The sequence below is a fragment of the Urtica dioica genome, chromosome 7 (genome assembly GCF_054948205.1).
Source record: "Urtica dioica subsp. dioica isolate 48M chromosome 7, U.dioica_male_clone48M_v1_H2, whole genome shotgun sequence".
NCBI classification, from domain to species: domain Eukaryota; kingdom Viridiplantae; phylum Streptophyta; class Magnoliopsida; order Rosales; family Urticaceae; genus Urtica; species Urtica dioica.
Genome location: NC_142762.1, coordinates 35,452,746 through 35,474,163, shown reverse-complemented (window position 1 = coordinate 35,474,163; position 21,418 = coordinate 35,452,746). Strand labels below are relative to the sequence as shown.

The window sequence follows — 21,418 nt, the reverse complement described above, 5'->3', positions numbered from 1 at the left end:
AGCCACTCAGCGCCGATCTAATTCCCCTATTGAGAAGCCATTCCACCGCCTAGCAGATCTCGTTGCTCAATACTCCAGTTCGCCTCGAGCGCACCCCGGTGATTTCCTCGATGACTACCACGAATTCCACGAGTCTTTTTTCTGCATTGGCAATGAAGACAGACTCGGCCCACCTTTTAGGCAAGTAAAGCAAATATTTTAGGTCCCACTCGAAAAAGGCCCAAAAATAAAAATGATATATATATACTGACACAGAAGTAATGTAAGGAGAAATGAAGGAAGTAAACACAATTAATATACATATACGGACAGTAATGTAATATTGGGCCTTTAACTAGAGAGCCCATATGGAACACAATTAGAAAAGAATAAAAAAAAATGTAATTAATATTGGACCATATTTGTTTAAAAAAATTGATAACGCAAAGGAGCATATTTGTAACGTACCATGGACAGCAACCAAAAACATACGCATTTTAAATGCTCTGTGAAAAATAAAAGAGTTTTTTATATTATAAATTTTACCTATCTATTTTTTTTATTCTCTTTCTTATATGTGTATTGCGTATTTACTTTTTTATTTTTTAAATTTTAATTAGTTTGTGATGTGTGTGTGATAGTGTGTTTTTTTTTAATAGTCTTGGAATTGTAGTGTCATTTGTCAATTTTTATTGACATTAGTTTAATTGTCTAAAAATAATAATAACTGGGATATGATAAAATTAAGAAGAAGGAAAAGAAAGAATAAAGCTTGGTTCATCTAAAAAAAAACACTTATTGAAAAAACATATTTTTGTTTAAGATTTATATTATTTGAAGGTAAATTATGATTAATATAAGAAAAATTTATTGTGTATTTGAAAAAAAAAGTGACCTATTTTATATATTTGCTTTAGGTCTCCGATTCTCTTAAGCCGGCCCTGAATGAAGACCGTTACTCATCGAGATCTGCGAGCTCTGCGTCGAGCTAAGATGGTCGCTGATTTCATTTGGTGTTTAGTCATCGCAAACCATCCCTAACCATCCTTAGTCATCGCAAATCATCTCTACCATCTTTAGTCATAGCAAATCATCCTTTTCCATCTTTAGTCATCGCAAACTATCCCTAACTGTCTCTAACCACTGCTATCTATCACAAACATGTTTAAATTTCATCAAAAATTTTGTGGAATTTTCATCATAAATTATGTGGAATTTCATTGCTAGTCAACGCAAACCATTGCAAATTTTCATAAAGTTTCATATTATTGAATGTTGAATCTAACCTAAGTCAAAATAGCAATTAAACTTAATCTAAATTGATTACAAATAAATAAACAAGTGAACTTACTCATTCTCTCGAACTTCAATCTACGTTCTTTTATAGAAATTGGGATTTAGAGTGAGAGGGGAGAAGTATGAAAATGAAAAAAAAAAACAAAAAAACAAACAAAAAAATTAGAGAATGTGATGTTTAAAGACTTTAAGAAGTATTTTTGTCCAAAAAATAGACAAAACTTCAGTTTCAGTTTCAGACAAGAAATTCTTAACGATAAATTAGTATGCCGTAAAAAAAAAAAAAAAACTTTCCTTGATCAACATAATTCTCGATAATGCTGTGATGAGTCAGAATCCTCATAATCTCCATCAATGATCCTGACACACTGATTCCTCACTTGGCGAAAAAGCAGTGAGTCAAGTGTTATGTCAACGACGTCAAGTCCAAATCGAGTATGTCTCTTTCTCCAAACCATTTAAAGAAGTAGTCATTTTTACATCGCCAACTGAACTCACTATTATGTTGCGGTGAGTCTAAGAATCGTCAGAATATCCATTATTGCTCATGGCACACTATTGATTCTGTTATGAAGTGATCTAATCCTAGCTGCGAGCTAAGCGATCTGCGAGCTGGCGAGCTAGACGAGCTGCGAAGAGCGAGCTGCGAGCTATGTTGAGCGAGATGCAAACTAAAGAGTTGTGCGAACTGCGAGCTAAGGACAACAGTTCGTCCGGTCGTTGGATCTTCATGACGTGGCGTGCAAGCTTTCTTCTTCCGGGTCTTTAAATAGAGTTAGGCTTTGCCTCTTCGATGTAACTTTTCATTCTGTATTCTGAGAGACACTTTTGTAGAGAGAGAAAGTATTGAGAGAGAGAGAGAAAGGCTGTGAGATCAAAGAACAGTTGAGAGATTTCTCGAAGTACTTGTAATCTGTAACATCTCCAAGAGACGATTGATCTCATTGATAGTGAAGAAACCCCAAGGCTGGACGTAGGTCAATTCACGACCGAACCAGGATAAAATTGCTGAGTCCTTATCCTTTCCGCTTGTTTTTCTGTTATTGTTAGTGTTTGCGTGTGTTGCTTGCGATTCAAGTTACGTCTGTGTTCATTAATTTTGTGCGCAGATTGAATTGGTTTGAATCGAAGACTCAACAATTGGTATCAGAGCCACCCTCACACGTACCAAGAACAAAAGATGGGACTCACGAAGATCGAAGTCGAAAGATTCGATGGGAAGGGTGATTTTGCACTATGGAGAGTCAGAATGAGAGCCATACTTGTCCAGATGAAGATCGCCAAAGCATTGGAAGGTGAAAAGGGATTGCCTGAAACAATGTCGGCATCGGAGAAATCAGACATCCTCGAAATGGCTTACAGTACCCTTATTCTTCACCTCGGAGATAAGGTGATGAGGGAGGTTTCAAAAGAGAAGACCGCTGCTGGAATTTGGTCAAAGCTTGAGTCTCTGTACATGACCAAATCACTCTCCAACAGAATTCTTTTGAAAGGAAGACTCTATGGATTCAAGATCCAAGAGGACAAATCCCTCAACGAAGGACTCGACGAATTCAACAAGATCATTCTTGACCTTGAGAATATCGAAGTGAAGATTGATGACGAGGATCAAGCCGTTCTCCTTCTAAACTCGCTGCCAAAATCCTTCTCAAATCTTGTTGAAGCAATGAAGTTCGCCAAAGAATCCCTAACCCTTGAAGAAGTTCAGATTGCCATGAAAGCAAAGGATCAGGAATCAAGATCAGAAAGGCGATCAAACGCCGAAAGTCTGAACATTCACGGCAAAGGCAAAAGGAATTCCAAGTCGAACTCGAAGAACAAGCACAAAACTAAAGGCGGAGATTCCAAGGAATCAAAATTCGAAGAACAAAAGGAATTTCCCTATAAGTGATATCACTGCCACAAGGAAGGTCATATGAAGAAAGATTGCCGTGACAAAGACAAGACTTTCGAGAAGCCAAAGAAACACGCCAACGCTGCCATTGCTCAGGAGGGATATGAGAGCGCTGAAGCTCTGAACATCTCCGACAGAGATCCATCAAAGAACTGGGTTCTTGATAGTGGTTGTACATACCACATGTCACCAAACAAGTCCTGGTTTGAGGATCTAAAGCTCGAAGATGGAGGATCAGTGCTACTCGGAAATGACAAGGCTTGCAAAGTTCAAGGGTCAGGTAACATTCGTATCAAGATGTATGATGGTATTGATAGAGTTCTAACCAATGTCCGATATATCCCTGATCTCAAAAGAAACCTAATTTCTTTGGGAACTTTAGAAGACCTTGGTTATAGTTTCAACTCATGGAATGGCCATATCTTGATCAAATGGAAATCTGAAGTTCATATGAAGGGTTTCAAGAAAAATGGTTTGTATTTTTTTATTGGATCTAATGTTGTGGGTAGTGCTAATGTGATTAACAGGGAAAATCTGGCAAGGCTATGGCACCTCAGACTTGGCCATGTCAGTGAGAAAGGAATGCATGAACTTGAGAAGAAAGGCTGTTTTGAGGGCCAATCCCTAGGGAAATTGCAGTTCTGTGAGGACTGCGTTTATGGAAAAACAGTCAGAGCCAAGTTCACAAAGGCAATTCACAGGACTGAGGAAATTCTGGACTACATTCACTCAGATCTTTGGGGTCCTTCAAGGATTGTCTCTCATGGAGGAAGCAGATACTACATGTCCATTATTGATGACTTCTCTAGAAGAGTGTGGGTCTATATCTTGAAGCACAAGTCAGAAGTCTATGACACCTTCAAAGTTTCGAAGACTGCAGTGGAAAACCAAACAGGTAAAAAGGTAAAACGTCTCAGAACTGACAATGGACTTGAGTATTGTGCAGATATCTTCAATGAATTTTGCAGGATTGAAGGAATCCAAAGGCATCACACTGTTGTACACACTCCATAACAAAATGGTCTTGCTGAGAGATTCAACAGAACAATCCTTGAGAGAGGAAAGTTAGATCACAGGGCAATCAAATGCATCTTTGTGGGATATCCAGATGGGATCAAAGGATACAAGCTCTGGTGTACAGAACCAGGACAAAGGAAATGCATTATAAGCAGAGATGTGGTGTTCAATGAAGAAGATTTTGGGAATAGAAAAGAGTCTTCAGCACAAGACACCTTCATGACACAAGACCACATCAACAATGATCAGATTGAGGTGGAGCTTCAACCAGAAAATGCTCAAGACACAAACCAACCTGCTCAAGAACAACAATCAGATGAACATGTGATTGAGCATGAAGATGAAGTTCAGAATCCAGGTGGAGCTGACCAGGAACCACATGATGAACCAGGGAATGCAGTTCAAAATCAACAAGACTACAACCTTGTTAGAGACAGGGAGATGAGAGTCTCCAGACCCACTCAAAGGTTTGGTTTTGATCTTACTGCACATGCTTATATGACAGGTTCAGAGATCTTAGAAGAAGAGCCAAGAAACTTCCATGAAGCTTGTCAAAGCAAGAACAAAGACATGTGGAAATCAGCCATGGCAGAAGAGTTGAACTCTCTTAAGCTGAATCACACCTGGACAGTTGTGAACAAACCAACATGAAAGAAGATCATTGGATCCAAGTGGATCTTCAAAGTCAAAGAATGGATACCTGGAGTTGAGAAGCCAAGGTTCAAAGCCAGATTAGTGGCTAAGGGTTACTCACAGCAAGAGGGCATTGACTACAATGAGATTTATTCTCCAATGGTCAAGCACAGATCCATAAGAACAATCCTGGCTCTTGTAGCTAATTTCAACTGGGAGTTAGAGCAAATGGATGTCACTACGGCTTTCTTGTATGGCGACCTAGAGGAAGACATCTATATGCAACAACCAGAGGGTCATGAAGTTGGAGATGCCAAGTCAAAATTCTGTCTACTACACAAATCACTCTATGGTTTGAAACAGTCACCAAGGCAATGGTATCTGAAGTTTGATGACTTCATGATTCAGCACCAATACATGAGAAGTGAATATGATTGGTGTGTCTACTACAAGAGAGTATCCAACAATGTCATGATTTATCTGTTACTTTATGTGGATGATATGTTACTTGTTTGTCCAGATAAATCAGAAATCTGCAGGTTAAAAACTCAGCTAAAGGAGAGATTCAAAATGAAGGACCTTGGCCCTGCAACAAGGATACTAGGAATGGAGATAAAAAGGGATAGGAAAGCTCACAAGCTTTGGCTCTATCAAAGAAATTATCTGTCAAAAGTTCTTAACAGATTTGAAGCATGATCATCAAAGCTAGTGACAACCCCTATGACAAATCATTACAAACTCACTGCTGACCAGAGTCCAGTTACTGATGAAGACAAGAGATTCATGGCAAAAATACCTTATGCAAGTGCAGTTGGAAGTTTGATGTTCTCCATGATTTGCTCAAGACCTGATCTAGCTTATGCCATAAGCTTGGTCAGTAGATTCATGTCTGATCCAGGAAGAGAGCATTGGAGTGCAGTCAAATGGATTCTGAGATACTTGAAAGGTACAATGGATTATGGTCTTGTTTATGGTAACTGTGTGTCTGAAAATGTGCAGGTACAAGGCTATGTAGACTCGGACTATGCTGGGAGTATAGACACCAGAAAGTCTCTTACTGGCTATATATTCACAGTTTGTGGAGGAGTTGTGAGCTGGAAGTCTACACTTCAATCTGTGGTTGCCTTATCTACCACGGAAGCTGAATACATGGCTATCACAGAGGCTGTTAAGGAGGCACTCTGGATGAAGGGCTTGCTAACAGAGCTCGGCTACAATCAAAAGCAAGTGACTGTGTTCAGTGACAGTCAAAGTGTTCTACATTTAGCCAAGCACCAGGTCTTTCATGAGAGATCAAAGCACATTGATGTGAAGCTTCATTTTGTCAGAGACGTGATTAACTCAGGTGGAGTTAATGTGATGAAGATTGCTACTGAAAACAACCCGGCTGATATGATGACAAAGTCTCTACCAGCAACAAAGTTTCAACATTGTCTGAAGATAGTCAATGTTGGAAGCTGTGGAAAAGAAGAGTAAATGGACAAGGGGTTTCTGATCTAGATGATTTGAGAAGTCTTAGATCAAGGTGGAGAATTGTTATGAAGTGATCTAATCCTAGCTGCGAGCTAAGCGATCTGCGAGCTGGCGAGCTGGACGAGCTGCGAAGAGCGAGCTATGTTGAGCGAGATGCAAACTAAAGAGTTGTGCGAACTGCGAGCTAAGGACAGCAGTTCGTCCGGTCGTTGGATCTTCATGACGTGGCGTGCAAGCTTTCTTCCGGGTCTTTAAATAGAGTTAGGCTTGGCCTCTTCGATGTAACTTTTCATTCTGTATTCTGAGAGACACTTTTGTAGAGAGAGAAAGTATTGAGAGAGAGAGAGAGAAAGGCTGTGAGATCAAAGAACAGTTGAGAGATTTCTCGAAGTACTTGTAATCTGTAACATCTCCAAGAGACGATTGATCTCATTGATAGTGAAGAAACCCTAAGGCTGGACGTAGGTCAATTCACGACCGAACCAGGATAAAATCGCTGAGTCCTTATCATTTCCGCTTGTTTTTCTGTTATTGTTAGTGTTTGCGTGTGTTGCTTGCGATTCAAGTTACGTCTGTGTTCATTAATTTTGTGCGCAGATTGAATTGGTTTGAATCGAAGACTCAACAGATTCATCCCTTGACAAAGAAGCCGTCGATAGAGAGCTTGAGTCATGCGCCATGTCAACGAGGTCTAGTCCATATTGAATCCACCTCTTTCTTTATGAAAATCAGATAAGCATTCTTTTTTCCTTGTTCAACAGAACTCACGATTATGCTGTGGGGGTGAGTCTCAAAATAATCAATCGTCATCGATCATGACACATTCATTTTTTTTGACAAAAACGTCGACGATGGAGACTTGAGTCAAGCGCTATGTCAACGAAGTCCATTCTAGATAGAGTCCGCCTCTTTCTCCAAGACAAGCATCGTCGGAGGAGATATTTATAGCCGCTAAGAATAAAAGTTGATTTGCGATCACCAAGAGCCATTAAACCATCGATTTTTGTAGCGAAATATATTTGTTGGAAATCAAAGTTACGAGGTATTGGGTCACTTAAACATGATATGTCACTTAAGAAAATAAGACAAGTATTTAATCAAACCAGTGCAACATATTTTTGAATTTATTTTACATTTTTCTACAAAGTATATCCTAGGCAGAACATTACAGTTTCTTATAAATGTAAAAATCCTATACAATGGATTTTCAATCAACCTTTGGAGTAATACTAAATGTTAATGTCGAAAAATTGATGAACACTTAGAGCCGGTCAAGATTCGATCTAGTGCTAGACCCTACGATCTCACAATGGGAACGGTAGTGAAAACCTCGAACTCGCAACTTTGTCTCACCGGAAAGAGGTTTTTAGGTACTCGTCACTTGAGAAAATATAGAGAACTGAGCTAGAGGGGCGAATAGGATTTTCACTCGACGCGCGCATGTGACGCTCAACATTAATTAGTCCGATTGCTATGTGAGGTGGGGACCTTTCTAAATCCCGTGAGACTTCTATAGAGAGAAGGTGTGAGGTAGGAGAGATACAAGATTTTGTTAAGTTGAGAGAAACTTACCTCAACCTTGTGTTGAAATGATATATTTATAATGAGGTCTTGAGGTTGTGAGTAAGGTTGTTCCTTCTTTTTATCGCCGTTAGGAGATTCCTTTAGGACGGTCCTATCACTCGCCATTTTTAAGACGGTCATGTCACTTGTCATTCTTAACTAAGAACTCGAAGAAGAAGATCAAAGAAGAAAGTTTATGACTCAATTCAAGTTTAGAGAAAAAAGAAAATGAAATTGATAAAAAAAAATTACAAAGAATTTAAATAATCGGTACAAAGTCTTATCAACTACAAAGTTAACGACTTGGACAAAACGACCAATCGTTTAAATAACTGAGCGTAAGACACAAATGACATAAATAGTAAAAACGACAATAATTACCTAAAAATGTACACACAATCGAACAAAGACTAAGTGTTACGTATAAAACAAAACCAATACACGAATACAAACAACCAATGATCTCCAATACTATACATTCCAATATCCAATCTTCGTAAATGAATAATCGTTAGAAAAGTTTTAAGGTACAAAACAAAATCATCCAAAATATGTCGGTTCATAAAATTAAAATAATGTCAAAAGTGCATTTGTGATCAGTGATAATAGTACTCATCAAGATATTATTTTCGAAATGCAATTTTTTGGATGATTTATTTTTCAACCTCAAGTAAGATTTCATTCAAAAAAATCAAATATGGAAACGATTAATCATGACTAAAACTATCCTAATATGCTAGATGGTAATTGAACAACAAGAGTAAGTGAATGATTGTTGATGTCGATTTTTGGATCGATCAACAATCACTAATGAAGAATGAAATTATAAAATATTTTCATAGGGGTTTAGAAAGATGTCGTATAAGAAACGATTTAATAATGAAGAGCTATAATAATATACGAATAATAATTAATTTTATTGATATAAAGGTTACAAACGGGCGAGGTGACGAGCTCAACAAGACGAGCTCAAGATCTTGGTTATAAGAATACGAAATAGAATATTAATTCGAAACTGAGACTGAGAGCTTGCATGTGCGAAAATTTTCCTCTCCTCTTCTATTTATAGGCGAGATAGAACCTTCTGGCCGAAGACACGTGTTCCTCAATCCATTTTCCTCGCCGAGGTCGTAGTCGTCCGAGATCCGATCTTCGCGGCGCGGTCTGCTCTTTGACTGATCCTTCGGATCATGAAGACGTGGTCGAAATGACGTCCCTCACCGAGTCGGGAAATGTTGCTGGGCTTGGGCCGATCTGTCGAGAGTGAATTGGGCCCGTAATTGATTTCGTGGGCTGGTCTTCAAACTGATTATGAGCTTCAATCGGGCCTAAGCCCATTTGAAATGATATTTTAATATTTGAGTTTTTATACCTCTGATTAACTGTGATGAATATTTGATCAAATAATATAACACAACTGTTCAAATTACTATATAGTCAAAATATAGTACAATTGTTCAAACATTATATATATATATATATATATATATAATATAGTACGTCTCAGTAGAATATCACATGTATCTTATTTTAGTTTTAGTTTGAGTTATTGTAGTTAAAATTGTAACGTATGAGATTTATAAATATATTACATCCATAACTCTCTTTTTTATTTTTAAATTTCATAAATACCTCATTTTTAGTATTTTCTTTATTACTAGCTTTTTTAACTCTATTTTTAGAAATGAAATATGTATGTAAAGTTTGTAAATACAAGTTGTTCTAAAAATAACCATTTTAGGAGGAGGATTTTGGAATTTCCCTTTTGTCATCATTAGCTTCGCATGTCCACCCTCTCTACTCTAATAGTCTAATCTAAGTCTAACAAACTCCCAAAAAGAGAAAAAGGAAATAAAAAGCAAAAGAAAAAGAAAAGAAAAGAAAAGAAAAAAAAGGCAAGTTGGTTGGGCAAGCGAAGGAAAGCCAAAGAGGCAAAGAAAAGAAAATGAGAGGAATGGAGAGAGTCGGCGTTAAGTCTTTATAGCCGACCGACCAATCAAAAGCCCCCTCTTTTCTTTCCCCTTTCCTTCCACCACTGCTCACTCTCTCTTTCTAAATCCTTATTTAACCCTAACTTTCTCTCTCTTCCCACTTCTTCTTCTTCTTCTTCTTCTTTCATATTCTAAAGACTAGATTTTCGGTTCTTCCGGATATTTTTTAACTCACCGGAAGACTCAGATTTATAATCTTTTACAACTCAATTTTTTTTGTCCTTCTTTCTTCTTCATTCAGATTAGTTTGATTTTATTTTCTCTGTCAAATTAGCAAATCCTCTTTTCGTTTCGCATACTTTTTCTTTTCGATTTTCGCTTCGGTGGGGGAATTGGATATGATGAGTGGTTCGGTGGAGCGACTTGTGGTTGACAAGGCCGATGATTTTGATAAAGATAAGAAGAAGAAATGCCGATCTCGTCGCCGACTCAAACAGGCCATTTCGTCTTCTGGTATTATTATTACTGGTTAATTTTTTTTTTTTTTTTTTACGGTTTCGTTTCGTTTGGTTGTTGTTGTTGTTGTTTTTTTATTTTTATTTTTTTTCAGTCTCGATAATTGATGACTAGAGACGAGACTGTAGTTTTAGGGTCCAGTTACGCTTTGGAAAACCAGTCGTGTGAACGTTTTGGGTTTCTCTTAGAAAAAATACGGTTGTGTTGATTTGGGATCGTGAATACGGCCAACTAGGGTGAAATGTGTTTCTGCAGTAGTTGACTTGCGGCTTGAATTAACTTCTGATTCGGTGGTGCCTTTTTTCTCATTTGATATTATGCTTGTTGTATGCGTGAAAATATGGCATCTTTGGTTTTGGCTGAAGTTTGAAAGTAGTGGCAAGAGAAATAAAATAATTTAGGCGTTTAATTTGGGCAAGAAGTCTTTTTTTTTTTTTTTTTTTTTCAAAGGCAGATAAATTCTTGATTGAAATGCTTTATTCTATTTCCAATTTTGTGTTATGGTATAAACCGATGATCTTTATGTCCTCATTTTGCATTGGCATCAACAGAAATTCATACCGAAGCATCAAAAGGCGTGGATAATGGAAAATCAAATAATCACGTGATCACACCTCTGAAGCAAAGCGAACTGGAGATTGGTCCTTCGGAAGACGATGCTGTAGTTACACTCAATGTTGCTTACCGCCCTATTCCTCCGATGCATGTTAACGGACAGAGGAATTCAGAGGATAATCGAAGCTTGCAGAATCATACTAATGGCCGATCTGATCCCGGTGGGAAGCCGGTCTGGAAACCATGTTCCGAGGCAATGACTACTCAAGTACCACCGAGCTCACACATGAACAAGGATTCTCCTTGTCATCATCGTGTAGAGGGTCATGCCCAAATTAGACATTTTACTCCGCACTGGTCTATCGATGCTGTAAATGCTGCGTTAGAGGTGAGTCTGACACTGGTTGCTTGAAACCATATATAGTTATAATTATATATGTTGCTAGAAATTGGAAAGAGGAGTTGTGTTAGTGTTTTTTTTTTATTTTTTATTTTTTAACTGATTTTTATGAATTACAGAAAGGAGATATTTTTAAAGCTTATTTCCGTGTCAACGCCCACAATAGACTTGAGGTTCGTACAGTTCTTTGATATAAAGCTCATTTGATTTGTGTTTATTTGCTCCTTGTGCGATCTCAACATTTTCATTGTCTGCTTGAATAGTAAAAGGATGTGTTATTGAACAGTCTGTATTTGCTTGTAGGCCTACTGCAGTATCGATGGAGTACCGACAGATGTGCTTATTAGTGGAATCCATTTACAAAACAGAGCTGTAAGTTAGAGTTTTGAAATTTTCTTCATTTAACTACTTGTTAGGTTGTTATTTTCCTATGGGGTAAAACTCTGGGACTTGTATTATAAATTTTAGCGCAGGACAGATTGTTTTTTGTAGTGTGCAATCTAAAAGCATCCGAGAAATAAAATGTTTTAACTTCAAGTCATATCTTGGCTGGCTTTATCGCCCTTGTATCAATTTTCGCAGTGTATATATGTTCTCTGCAACAGTCATTAGTTCTCAGCTCTGACGGAAATTTCCTTTGAAATTTAATGCTTGTTGCCGGGCCTTGTGCCTTGATGCCTTCATGCTTTTGTTTACTCATGTGTCTTGTTTACATTTTCATTGTGTAATCTAGAACTTATATTTCTTGAAATTCAGTTTAGAGCTGATAGTTTTATGAATTTCTGTGTATTGTTTAGGTGGAAGGTGACATTGTAGCTGTGAAGATTGATCCTTTACCAGCCTGGATGAAAATGAAAGGCTCGTTCGCAAGTGGTATCAATTCCGTACCGCTACCAGTAGAGGGTTCTGAGCTATCACCTGAGTGCAATGGTATGACCAGTACCAGTTCCAAAGGTAAAAGCAAGGTAGACAGCAACGGAATTTGCGAGGATGGAAATCTTGATAGCTGCTTAGCGTCTAAGAAGGAACTGCTTTTTGATAATGTTTCTTCGATTGATGGGCCTAATGGAGTGAAACAAATTGGACCATCAAACCATCACCATGTTGATGATCGTCACCCCTCTGATCTAGATTCCGCCACAAATGCAGTAGGAGAGTTGTGTGCTATGGTTGGTTCATTCCCGTCAAAACGGCCCACTGGCAGGGTCGTGGCTGTGATTGAAAAGTCTTCTCGTCGAGATGTTGTTGTTGGTTTTCTTGATGTTAAGAAATTTGTTACCCACAGGGAGCTATCCAAGAAAGATGCGAAGAAGAATAAAGGTACACTATCATCTAGTGACCGTGAATACATTCAGATGACACCAAATGATCCAAGATTTCCAAAGATGATTGTTTCTCCGAAAGACTTACCCGATCGAATAAAGACAAGGTTAGAGAATGGCGACGCAACTCTTGAAACTGAGTTATTTGGAGCCAGAATTGTAGGCTGGAGCGATGAGAGTATTCTGCCTCAGGCTTGCATATCGCATACATTTGGTCAGGGTGGCGTATTAAAATCACACATTTGTGCCATCTTATTCGAAAATTCAGTTTGTTCTTCGGAATTCGCGCCGGAATGTTTTGCCAGCATTCCACATCATCCGTGGAAGGTGCCACATGAAGAGCTGAAAAGCAGAAGGGATCTGAGAGATCTATGTGTTTTTACAATTGACCCTTCCACTGCCACTGATTTGGACGATGCTCTCTCAGTTGAAAGACTGTCAAATGGTGCTTTCCGGGTAGGAATCCATGTCGCTGATGTGTCCTATTTTGTTTTACCTGACGCGGAATTGGATAAGGAAGCCCAAATACGTTCGACAAGCATCTACATGGCTCGGGAGAAATTACCAATGTTGCCACCTCTGCTTTCAGAAAATGTTGGCTCTTTAGCTGCAGGCGCGGATAAACTTACGTTCTCCATGTTTTTCGACATCGACTTGGCGGGGGATGTTTTGGACAGGTCGATCAGTCGAACGGTGATTAGATCGTGTTGCAAGCTTTCATATGGACAAGCACAAGATATCATTGATGGGCCATTGGGTACTGAAAGCTCTGTTACTACGGGAAATGACCGCCCCTCGTTGCACGGCCGCTTTGAATGGCTTGACGTGGTCAATTCCGTCAAAGAGCTTCACAAACTCTCAAAAATCCTGCGGGCGAAAAGGTTCGATGGTGGGGCTCTATCCCTGGAAAGATCTAAAATCGAGTTTCTTTTCGATGGATGTGGAAACCCGTGCGATAGCATGATCCGTGAACTCTCCGACTCTAATATTATCATCGAGGAGTTTATGCTTCTAGCCAATCGAACCGCAGCGGAAGTCATATGCAGGGCTTTTCCCGAAAGCGCGTTACTGCGGAGGCACCCGAAACCAAAACTGCGTAAACTGAGAGAGTTCGAATCATTCTGCAATAAGCATGGGTTTGAGTTAGACGCTTCGTCTTCTGGCCAGTTTCATCTTTCATTACAGAAGATCAGAGAGAAGCTCAAGGACGACACCACTCTTCGTGACATTCTGATAAACTATGCCGCTCGACCAATGCAAACGGCAGCTTACTTCTGCACCGGAGATTTCAAAGACGATGAAAGTGACTGGGGTCATTACGGTCTGGCTGTTCCTCTGTATACTCACTTCACTTCGCCTCTGCGCCGATATCCCGATATTATTGTGCATCGGACACTGGCTGCGGTCATGGAAGCCGAAGAGACGTATCTGAAACGCCAGATGGCATCATCAAGGAACTCTCGCCAGGGATCGGAACCGGCGGCGGTCAAGTGTTTCACTGGGGTTGTTTTTGCAAAGGGCGTCGCCGAATCTCCGGAAGGTAGGGATGCATTAGCAGCTGCGGCGCTCAAGCACGGCGTCCCCGGCGCTGAATCACTTGCTGAAGCCGCAGCGTATTGCAACAATAGAAAGCTGGCTGGTAGCTATGTCAATGATGCCTGTGATAAGCTCTACATGTGGGCGCTTCTGAAAAGCAAAAAGGTGCAAGTTGATCTCAATCCTTGCGTATTGATTTCCATTTTGAATGAGGCAACATCAGTACAGTAATTGTAATTGTTTTCTTTGTTTTCTGCTGCAGGTTTTGTTTTCAGAGGCTAGAGTATTGGGTCTGGGACCGAGATTCATGTCCATATATATCCAGAAGTTTGCTGTAAGTTCTGTAGGGACTGAGAGTAGTGCGTTTCTCATTTGTTTTTTTTGTTTTCTTTTGTCTCTTGGTATTCATGGCTGTAATGACATGCTCGATTTCAGATTGAAAGGAGAATACATTACGACGAGGTTGACGGGTTAGTCGCGGAATGGCTCGAAGCAACTTCCACGTTGGTGCTTAATCGACGCCCCGCCCGGAGAGGCAGCCACGGAAAGTGGAGGCCGATCGAGGACGTTGCCCTGATTGTCACTCCGTGCGACCCTCAGATTGAGCCCGCTGATGACTCGTCTGTTTCTTCGGAAAATAAAATCGACCCTCCAGTCTTCCCGCTCACTCTGCGAGTGCTTTCGACGATCCATGTCGCACTTCACGCCATCGGCGGTCACAATGGACCGGTCGATATCGGTGCGAGGCTGTACATGAGCTCCTACTTCTGCTGAAATCTGGGTTATCCAAAGATATACACGGGCTGTAGATACCTAAACCAGTGTATAGGTAGTAGAGGAAACAGTAAAAAAAACCAGTGGGGTTTTAGTGGGTTTGGTATTGCTTTATATATTCTAATGATGAAAGGAAATCTGGTGAGAGGTATGGATGAAGGGTTTTAATGGGTTTCTTTTTTTGTTGCTGATATTGGATATAGCGGCTGGAGATTTTTTTCACAGAAGCTGCTAATCGGAAATGGCCCCTTTTTTATTTCTGGCCAATTCCATCCAGTATTGGGAAACTTTTGGTACAACAGAATGAATCCCCATAAAACCAAGCTCTTGCCTCGACGCTAAGTTTGCGTGTTCTTATGTTTTAGGGTTTCAGTTACATGAATGCTCAGCCCAAACAAGTTTTTCGGTTTTGGGTGAGCAAGGTTTAGTGGTCGTAATGTCCTGTAATGTTGTGTTTAAGACATCTTTCGTTCTTTAGCCTTTTTCTTTTATTTTATATGTTTGGTTCCAGAAAAGAGAAGAAATGAATGGTTAAAGTGGGCAAGTTTTTTCGCTTTATATCTGATATGGAATAAATTGTAATAAACTCTAATAGTAGCTGAATAACAGTATTGATGTTGACCTTTTTATTTTTATTTGCATTCCCTTCAAGCTCAAATTAATGTTACTTGTTCATTCACTTGTATTCGATCTCATTCCAAGATAAAACTGTTCTTTTTATGAAACAAGATAAAACTGTTAGATAAGCCTTTTTTGCTTGTTTCTGTTGGTTGTAGCTTATAATAGTTGACTCTCACCATTTCTGTGAATAAAAAAATAGTTGGCTCACCATTTTTTAATAGAATAAGTAAAATCGATGTTGGGAAAAAGACTTTCTGCGAAAGATTAAAATTTAAAAACAGTGTGTTTAATTTTGAGTGCAAAACTGCAGATCAGATATTAGCACTGTCAAAGCTTTATAATAGTAAACTTAAAAAGTATTGGCGCCAAATAGGAAAAAAAAGGGGTTCTTGATTGGAAATGGCGTCGTCGATAATTGGATGGTACGGACCGCTAATCGATCTCTCGGAAGCGAAGCTTCACGTCGGCGATTTCGTTCAGCTTCTTGTCTTCGTCCACAACTCCAATCCCGTTCAGGTCTCTCTCAATCTCTCTCTCTCTCTCTCTCGATGAAATCATTACTTTCCTCTTGAATATTGAGATTTGGCAGTACAAGTCATGGAGAGAAGGAGAGATCATGAGGAGCGACATTCGCGTCGGAGATGATACGAGGCCACACTTTCCCGTCTCCGTTTGGCCCAACCAGATCGGACCTTCCATGCCCGTTCCCGGTGACGTCATTCTTCTGCAAAGTAACTCTCTCTCTCTCTCTCTCTCTCTCTCTCTCTCTCTCTTCGTTGCTTCTTAGAATGGGTCTTCTCTCTTCAGACGTGAAGATTACGAAATACGGAAGTGCGTTGGAGGCCAGGACCGTACACTGCTCTTCTCTGTTGCCTTTAATCCACCCTTATCACTCAATTCTCTCCAAAGGTACCATCTTTTTCCTTTGATTTACAGAATTAGGACGCAAACACGTGTCTTTGATTATTTACGACTCGTCATTATTGCCAAGTGGTTCAGGCTCGGGAGAGTTGGTGGCTGAGTGCCGGGTCGGGGCCGTGGCTAAAGAAAAGCTGAGGAAAGTGATAGAATGGGTGAAGAAACAATACGGGTCCGCGTTTTTCAGCGCTCAAATCGACCGTGGTCCGGTATTCATTCTCTTTCATATCTTGCTACGAGTCCGTTGACTTTGGTCAACTGGAAATTCTGTAATAGACAGTCTTCTGTGACTGATAATATTGAGGAACCAAGAAGGTGCAACTAACTTGTATTTTGTTTTTCACAGAACTTGTGATTTCTGGTATTTTTTTTTCTGTTCTAGTTACGGTTGGAGCAAGTTTTCAATACTGACAACACCCTGGCACTATCAAATTTCAGCTCGCGAGGAACTGGAAGGTTCCAGAAGAGAGAGAGTCTAAGGACTGTCTTTCACTATCGGAAGTGTTGGGCTTAACCGAGCTGTGCAAGGCAGTCTTTTTTGCGTCCGTAGGCGAAATCTTCATGCCATTCATCGACAAAGAGAAGATGTTTCTCAGCAGGAGGATGTACGAAGAAGGAGATTCCAGCTTGGCGACCGATCTCATTTGTACCGGCTGCCCGTTATGCGGTTCTCCTTTGAATCTGGATCAAAAGTGAGAAACAGTTCGATATCTCGGCGTGATTATGAAGTGGTACAACGACTGATTGTTTTTGTTTTTTTTTTTCATTGTCGAAAAGGTCTATGTACGAGCGCGACGCAACGCCTTTATACTGCTCAGAGAGTTCAGACCGACTTCACGTAGTAAGCTTCATATACAGGCCTTTCATGGTACGGATATATTATCACATCCTTTTTAGTATTAAACATGTTGCTATGCATGTTAATCCCATTTTGAATTTCAGCTGTATGTGTGGGACGAATCCGAGCACATGCCTATTCTCGTCAGAAACAAGGCCGCGGAGCTCTTGTTCGGGAACATCAAGGCCGAGCAAGTCTATTTGAGCTTTAGAGGGCAACAACGGAGTAACATAACAAGTGGCGACGGGGATTCGGCTTCGAAGCGGAAACAAAGCCGTCCCAACAACTTTAACTTTTATCTCGTCTGGCATATCCTTTTGAAAGCCTTGTTGCAACAAGAAGGAAAGAACAGCCCTTTGAAATTCACGGTTAATGTGAACACTAGTTTGGACAGAAAAAGCGGTGGGTTTCAGCTGGTTTCTGTGTCGATGCCATGTTTCGGAACTCAAGATGCATTATTAGACCGAACTGTATCGTTGAAGAACTAGTCCTATGATAATTAAACTCTAATAGTATAAGGGTTTTCGTCGTTGTGGTTTATAGTATTGTATTATATGTTCCATTATCTGCGCAGGTTTTTAAATTCTTTCAATTTTGCAACAGTAGTAAATTTCTACATGTAAAAAAAAAACTTTGCAGAAAACATTTACACTGACTGGATGACAAACTAGCAGATATGGAAATAGAGAATGTCGTATTTGCAGCTGGTATCTGTGTTGATGCCATGTTTTTGAACTACAGATGCCTTATCAGATCAAAATGTATGTATCATTGAAGATCTAGTCCTATGATTAATAAACTCTAATGCAAGGCTTTTTGTCGTCGTGGTATATATATTACATGTTCCATTATCTGTGCAGATTTTCAACGTTCGCGGAGTTTCGGTGATTTCAAATTCTTTCGATTTCTGCAAGTCTATTGCCATATGTTACAAAAAAAAAAAAAAAAAAAAAAAAAAAAAATCAGAAACAATTCATACTGGAACTTGATTACAATTTAAAAGGACCAGCAGACATGGAAAGAGAGTATATCGTATTTCAATTCGAGTTATTCAATACGGAACCAGCAATAACCTGCAATGGTTATTTTTCTTCTCACATTCTCGCAAGCTGCTCAAAACAGATTCCAATTGTAAAAACCAAAACTAGAAGTTGTTTCAACGCAAGGCTACTCATGTAATAAAAGGAAACAAAGAGTTGAGCCTAAAACTTAGGCTTGCCTACTTCCTCGGGGAAAGAGGTATCATTCGAGGAATTCTGAGCTTCCAAAAGCTGCAATTGGCGCTCGGCGTGCTCTCTCTCGCAGGCCGTTATTCCCATTATGATGTCCAGCATCGTTCCGGTCGTCCCGAAGAACACCAACGGAGCAAAAGACTTCTTTTTTATTCCCACCGGAATCGCCAGCAACGCCCCGGCCACCGAGAACACCCACGTCCCTAACGCACTGCATTTTCACATTTCAATCAAACCTCCTTCATCACTATTCACTCTTACACAGCCTTAAATGCCAGTGTTCTGTTGTCTCTTACTCAAAATACAGTTAGGACCTTAATTCTTTCTCAAAGTAGAGTTTTATGTCTACCAGTCAACCAAATCAAATATGACCCAAAATTAGGGAATAAAATTGTAAGGGACTGACTTGGAGACTGAGCACTCTTCGAGTTGCTTCTCTTCACCTCCCATTCTGAAAATCGCACGCCCTGTAATAAAATCCAATCTTAATTTCCCACACTACCAAAAACCCACGCAAAGATGGTTGTTCCGATCAACATTTCAGAAGCAATAATAACAAATTGATGGGAAAGTCTGAAATTGGAGGATCACCTTGTTGGAAGCCTGAAGAAAGTGGTCGTTTCGGGGGTGTTTTGTTGCAGCGACAAGTCGTAATGATGAGGAAAGTGAGAGAATGGAATTGGGGCTTGGGAGTAAAGGTTGCACAAATTACCTCGCACTTTATTTCTTTTATATATTTAGCGTCAATTGTTTTGAACTTTACAAATCAGCCCTTTAAGTATATAATTTTGTCGATACTACGGAACGGAGAGAGAGAGGGAAGTAAGGAAAGAAAGAAAGCATCGGCGAGGAAATGAGGGGAGTCGGAGGACCGCTTCTGAGCATCGGCGATCTTTTGAGCGACATCGGAGATTCAGTCTCAGATTCCGATCTCAACTCTCTCTCTTCTCTTTCTTCCAAACCCACTCAATCCTCCCATGCCGTTGATCTCCCCAAGCTCTTCCAGGTTCAATTCAATTTCGAAAGTGATAACGGGACTCAATAACTTGGCCCAGGAAATTCTTCGTTGCTGAAATTTGAATCGTCTCAGGAGACTTACAAGGATCTGAACGAAGCTCTCGCCGGGTCGGACCACTCGTGGACTGCTCTGACATTAAAGGTATGATCGAATTCAAAACCAAAAATCAACGACACCTTCGTTTTTGGCGGCGTTAGTCCACGGAAACACCTTGATTACTTTCATCCCCGAACCTCATTGAGAAAAGCTTATCATCACTAAAATACTTTTCCTAAATGTTTTGGTTCAAATGGCTGAAACTTGGGTTCAATTAGGGTTGTTGACGTGTAATTGCTGTTTTTCCTTTTTCTCATTCTCAGCTATGCAGTGCCGTTGAAACAGCGAACGAGTTGGTACGGTCGGCTAACTCGAACGCCGGAGAATTATCGAACAGAGTGGGAGAGCTCGAAGAGGTCGTCAAGAGAGGAGACAAGGCTGTGTCGGTGGCTCGGGGCCTTGTCTCTTCTCTGGCCCAAAAGGAGAGGTAAGTAAATATGGCCCGTTGCGAAATAGTGTTGAAAACTCGGGGGAACAAATGAGTATTCGTTCTTTGTTTTGTGGAGGGATTAGATCACACTGTTTGTTCATTTACTTTCTCCAGAAAATCTCTCATCTTTCTGCACTCTATCTAGATGTTTAGTAGTATAATAGTAGGATTACGTTATCAACATTGTCCACTTGTTTTCCTGCGATTAATTTCACGCCTGTTTGTGAAGCCGTGGCTTGTTGAATATGATAATGATGTGAAACTCTGTGCGTCTCTGTGTATCTTCTGTTAGGAACATAGATATAAGAGAACAGTAATTAGATAAGTAAGGGATACCATATAATATTTAGCTAAGTTAGCTTATGAATAAGAGGGGTGAAGAAAATCATGAAAATTGTATCAGGGATTAGTGGGAGCAAGAGATTCCTCGTGGGAGAGCATGAACCTCTCAAAATATGATTTAACTCTTCGATATTTTCACTAGTACAAAATACATTATTTGTAACGTCTTCCTTTTTCAGTGATTTTTGACCAAGGGATTTTTTGTGTTGCTATTAGTATGGAAGTCGTGTAGCTGGTTGATAAAAAAAGATGAGCTTTATCCCCTGTAGTTCTTTGGTATTTTCTAATTTTGTGAGCGACTTAGACGATAGACATAAGTGTTTTGTTCAGTTTAAGTAGTTGGGTTGATTCATTAGAAAAAGATGAAGCTGAATAAACCTCCCCTTCTAATATTTCTATTAAGAATTCAATCGCTTCATAATCTAGCTGTGTACTACTCTTTTTGTCAGCAGACTGACATTATCACTCACGTTGTTCGTCTGATTGATAAAGCCAACAATTAAATAGAGATATAATAAAGCAGAATACTCATTTTTAGATATGTTATTGAATAGCAAAAGAAATACAAAATGTAACAAAAAAAAAAGTCACTACCACATCCATTATGGCTGTGATCCCGCCGGAAATCGTTCTTATTTTTAGTAATAAAGATGAGAAATAGTTATTTTTTGGGCCGTCCAATGATGATGTTCGAGTGGGCATTGGGATTTTTACCAGGTGAGGATCGGAAATTGTGGGCCCATAGGCAGCCTCTCTGGTAGTTGTTATAGTCGGGGGTGTTACACACTTTGTGCCTAAGCAATTGTGACCAACCTTGTCCACGGCTCCGTATCCAATTATCTTCCCCGTTGTGGGGCCCACTAGTATCGAGCACGCCACACAGCAGCCTTTGAAATCCCCATCTCTCTGATTTCCTATGTAGAAAAAGACGAAACAAAGTTGTTTGTGTGGAGTTTGATGGGAGATTGTTCATGGCATTTTTTTAACAAGCTTTGTGTCAAATTTTTGGGGTGACTGATAATAAGAAAGGCACT

The 21,418-nt window shown here is 39.8% G+C and overlaps 5 protein-coding genes across 6 annotated transcripts; 4 read left to right on the top strand and 1 right to left on the bottom strand.

Annotated features, from left to right (window-relative positions):
• The first annotated feature begins 3,190 nt into the window (after window positions 1-3,190).
• LOC149391094 (uncharacterized) lies at window positions 3,191-4,837 on the top strand. The gene is made up of 3 exons (XM_089619929.1): window positions 3,191-3,468; window positions 3,679-4,064; window positions 4,278-4,837. Exons 1-3 carry the CDS (start codon window positions 3,191-3,193, stop codon window positions 4,835-4,837), a joined length of 1,224 nt encoding a protein of 407 aa, XP_089476055.1.
• Window positions 4,838-9,641: 4,804 nt separating this feature from the next.
• LOC149391093 (DIS3-like exonuclease 2) lies at window positions 9,642-14,963 on the top strand. 2 transcript variants are annotated; one of them, XM_089619004.1, is made up of 7 exons: window positions 9,642-10,299; window positions 10,854-11,245; window positions 11,377-11,430; window positions 11,561-11,629; window positions 12,055-14,280; window positions 14,378-14,449; window positions 14,551-14,963. In XM_089619004.1, the coding sequence occupies exons 1-7, from the start codon at window positions 10,185-10,187 to the stop codon at window positions 14,887-14,889; spliced, it is 3,267 nt and encodes a 1,088-aa protein (XP_089475130.1). In that variant the 5' UTR covers window positions 9,642-10,184; the 3' UTR covers window positions 14,890-14,963. The 2 variants fall into 2 exon arrangements, with proteins under 2 accessions (XP_089475130.1, XP_089475129.1); XM_089619003.1 differs by having other exon boundaries at window positions 9,642-10,314.
• A 691-nt stretch (window positions 14,964-15,654) lies between these two features.
• Window positions 15,655-18,073, top strand: LOC149391092 (uncharacterized). The gene is made up of 7 exons (XM_089620737.1): window positions 15,655-16,026; window positions 16,100-16,241; window positions 16,318-16,419; window positions 16,510-16,637; window positions 16,867-17,120; window positions 17,206-17,296; window positions 17,371-18,073. Exons 1-7 carry the CDS (start codon window positions 15,910-15,912, stop codon window positions 17,752-17,754), a joined length of 1,218 nt encoding a protein of 405 aa, XP_089476863.1. The 5' UTR covers window positions 15,655-15,909; the 3' UTR covers window positions 17,755-18,073.
• A 169-nt stretch (window positions 18,074-18,242) lies between these two features.
• LOC149391091 (uncharacterized) lies at window positions 18,243-19,197 on the bottom strand. Its single transcript, XM_089619006.1, has 3 exons — window positions 19,090-19,197; window positions 18,905-18,965; window positions 18,243-18,709 (listed from the first exon to the last, which is right to left on the bottom strand). Exons 2-3 carry the CDS (start codon window positions 18,946-18,948, stop codon window positions 18,469-18,471), a joined length of 285 nt encoding a protein of 94 aa, XP_089475132.1. The 5' UTR covers window positions 18,949-18,965; window positions 19,090-19,197; the 3' UTR covers window positions 18,243-18,468.
• Window positions 19,198-19,298: 101 nt separating this feature from the next.
• On the top strand, window positions 19,299-20,270 carry LOC149391090 (uncharacterized). The gene is made up of 3 exons (XM_089619005.1): window positions 19,299-19,504; window positions 19,589-19,657; window positions 19,876-20,270. The coding sequence occupies exons 1-3, from the start codon at window positions 19,352-19,354 to the stop codon at window positions 20,041-20,043; spliced, it is 390 nt and encodes a 129-aa protein (XP_089475131.1). The 5' UTR covers window positions 19,299-19,351; the 3' UTR covers window positions 20,044-20,270.
• Window positions 20,271-21,418: the final 1,148 nt, after the last annotated feature.

What these genes read in the sequence shown, in the direction of transcription:
- LOC149391094 (XM_089619929.1), top strand. Translation starts at nt 3,191, where the DNA reads ATGAAGAAAGATTGCCGTGACAAAGACAAGACTTTCGAGAAGCCAAAG. An exon ending in GGTAACATTCGTATCAAGAT is followed by an intron (nt 3,469 to 3,678) that starts GTATGATGGTAT and finishes TGTTGTGGGTAG; the next exon opens with TGCTAATGTGATTAACAGGG. An exon ending in TGCAGTGGAAAACCAAACAG is followed by an intron (nt 4,065 to 4,277) that starts GTAAAAAGGTAA and finishes TGGGATATCCAG; the next exon opens with ATGGGATCAAAGGATACAAG.
- LOC149391093 (XM_089619003.1), top strand. Translation starts at nt 10,185, where the DNA reads ATGATGAGTGGTTCGGTGGAGCGACTTGTGGTTGACAAGGCCGATGAT. An exon ending in CTGTAAATGCTGCGTTAGAG is followed by an intron (nt 11,246 to 11,376) that starts GTGAGTCTGACA and finishes TATGAATTACAG; the next exon opens with AAAGGAGATATTTTTAAAGC. An exon ending in TATATATCCAGAAGTTTGCT is followed by an intron (nt 14,450 to 14,550) that starts GTAAGTTCTGTA and finishes GCTCGATTTCAG; the next exon opens with ATTGAAAGGAGAATACATTA.
- LOC149391092 (XM_089620737.1), top strand. Translation starts at nt 15,910, where the DNA reads ATGGCGTCGTCGATAATTGGATGGTACGGACCGCTAATCGATCTCTCG. An exon ending in TCACTCAATTCTCTCCAAAG is followed by an intron (nt 16,420 to 16,509) that starts GTACCATCTTTT and finishes CAAGTGGTTCAG; the next exon opens with GCTCGGGAGAGTTGGTGGCT. An exon ending in CTCAAATCGACCGTGGTCCG is followed by an intron (nt 16,638 to 16,866) that starts GTATTCATTCTC and finishes ATCAAATTTCAG; the next exon opens with CTCGCGAGGAACTGGAAGGT.
- LOC149391091 (XM_089619006.1), bottom strand. Translation starts at nt 18,948, where the DNA reads ATGGGAGGTGAAGAGAAGCAACTCGAAGAGTGCTCAGTCTCCAA. An exon ending in GAAGAGTGCTCAGTCTCCAA is followed by an intron (nt 18,710 to 18,904) that starts GTCAGTCCCTTA and finishes GTGAAAATGCAG; the next exon opens with TGCGTTAGGGACGTGGGTGT.
- LOC149391090 (XM_089619005.1), top strand. Translation starts at nt 19,352, where the DNA reads ATGAGGGGAGTCGGAGGACCGCTTCTGAGCATCGGCGATCTTTTGAGC. An exon ending in ATCTCCCCAAGCTCTTCCAG is followed by an intron (nt 19,505 to 19,588) that starts GTTCAATTCAAT and finishes GAATCGTCTCAG; the next exon opens with GAGACTTACAAGGATCTGAA. An exon ending in GGACTGCTCTGACATTAAAG is followed by an intron (nt 19,658 to 19,875) that starts GTATGATCGAAT and finishes TCTCATTCTCAG; the next exon opens with CTATGCAGTGCCGTTGAAAC.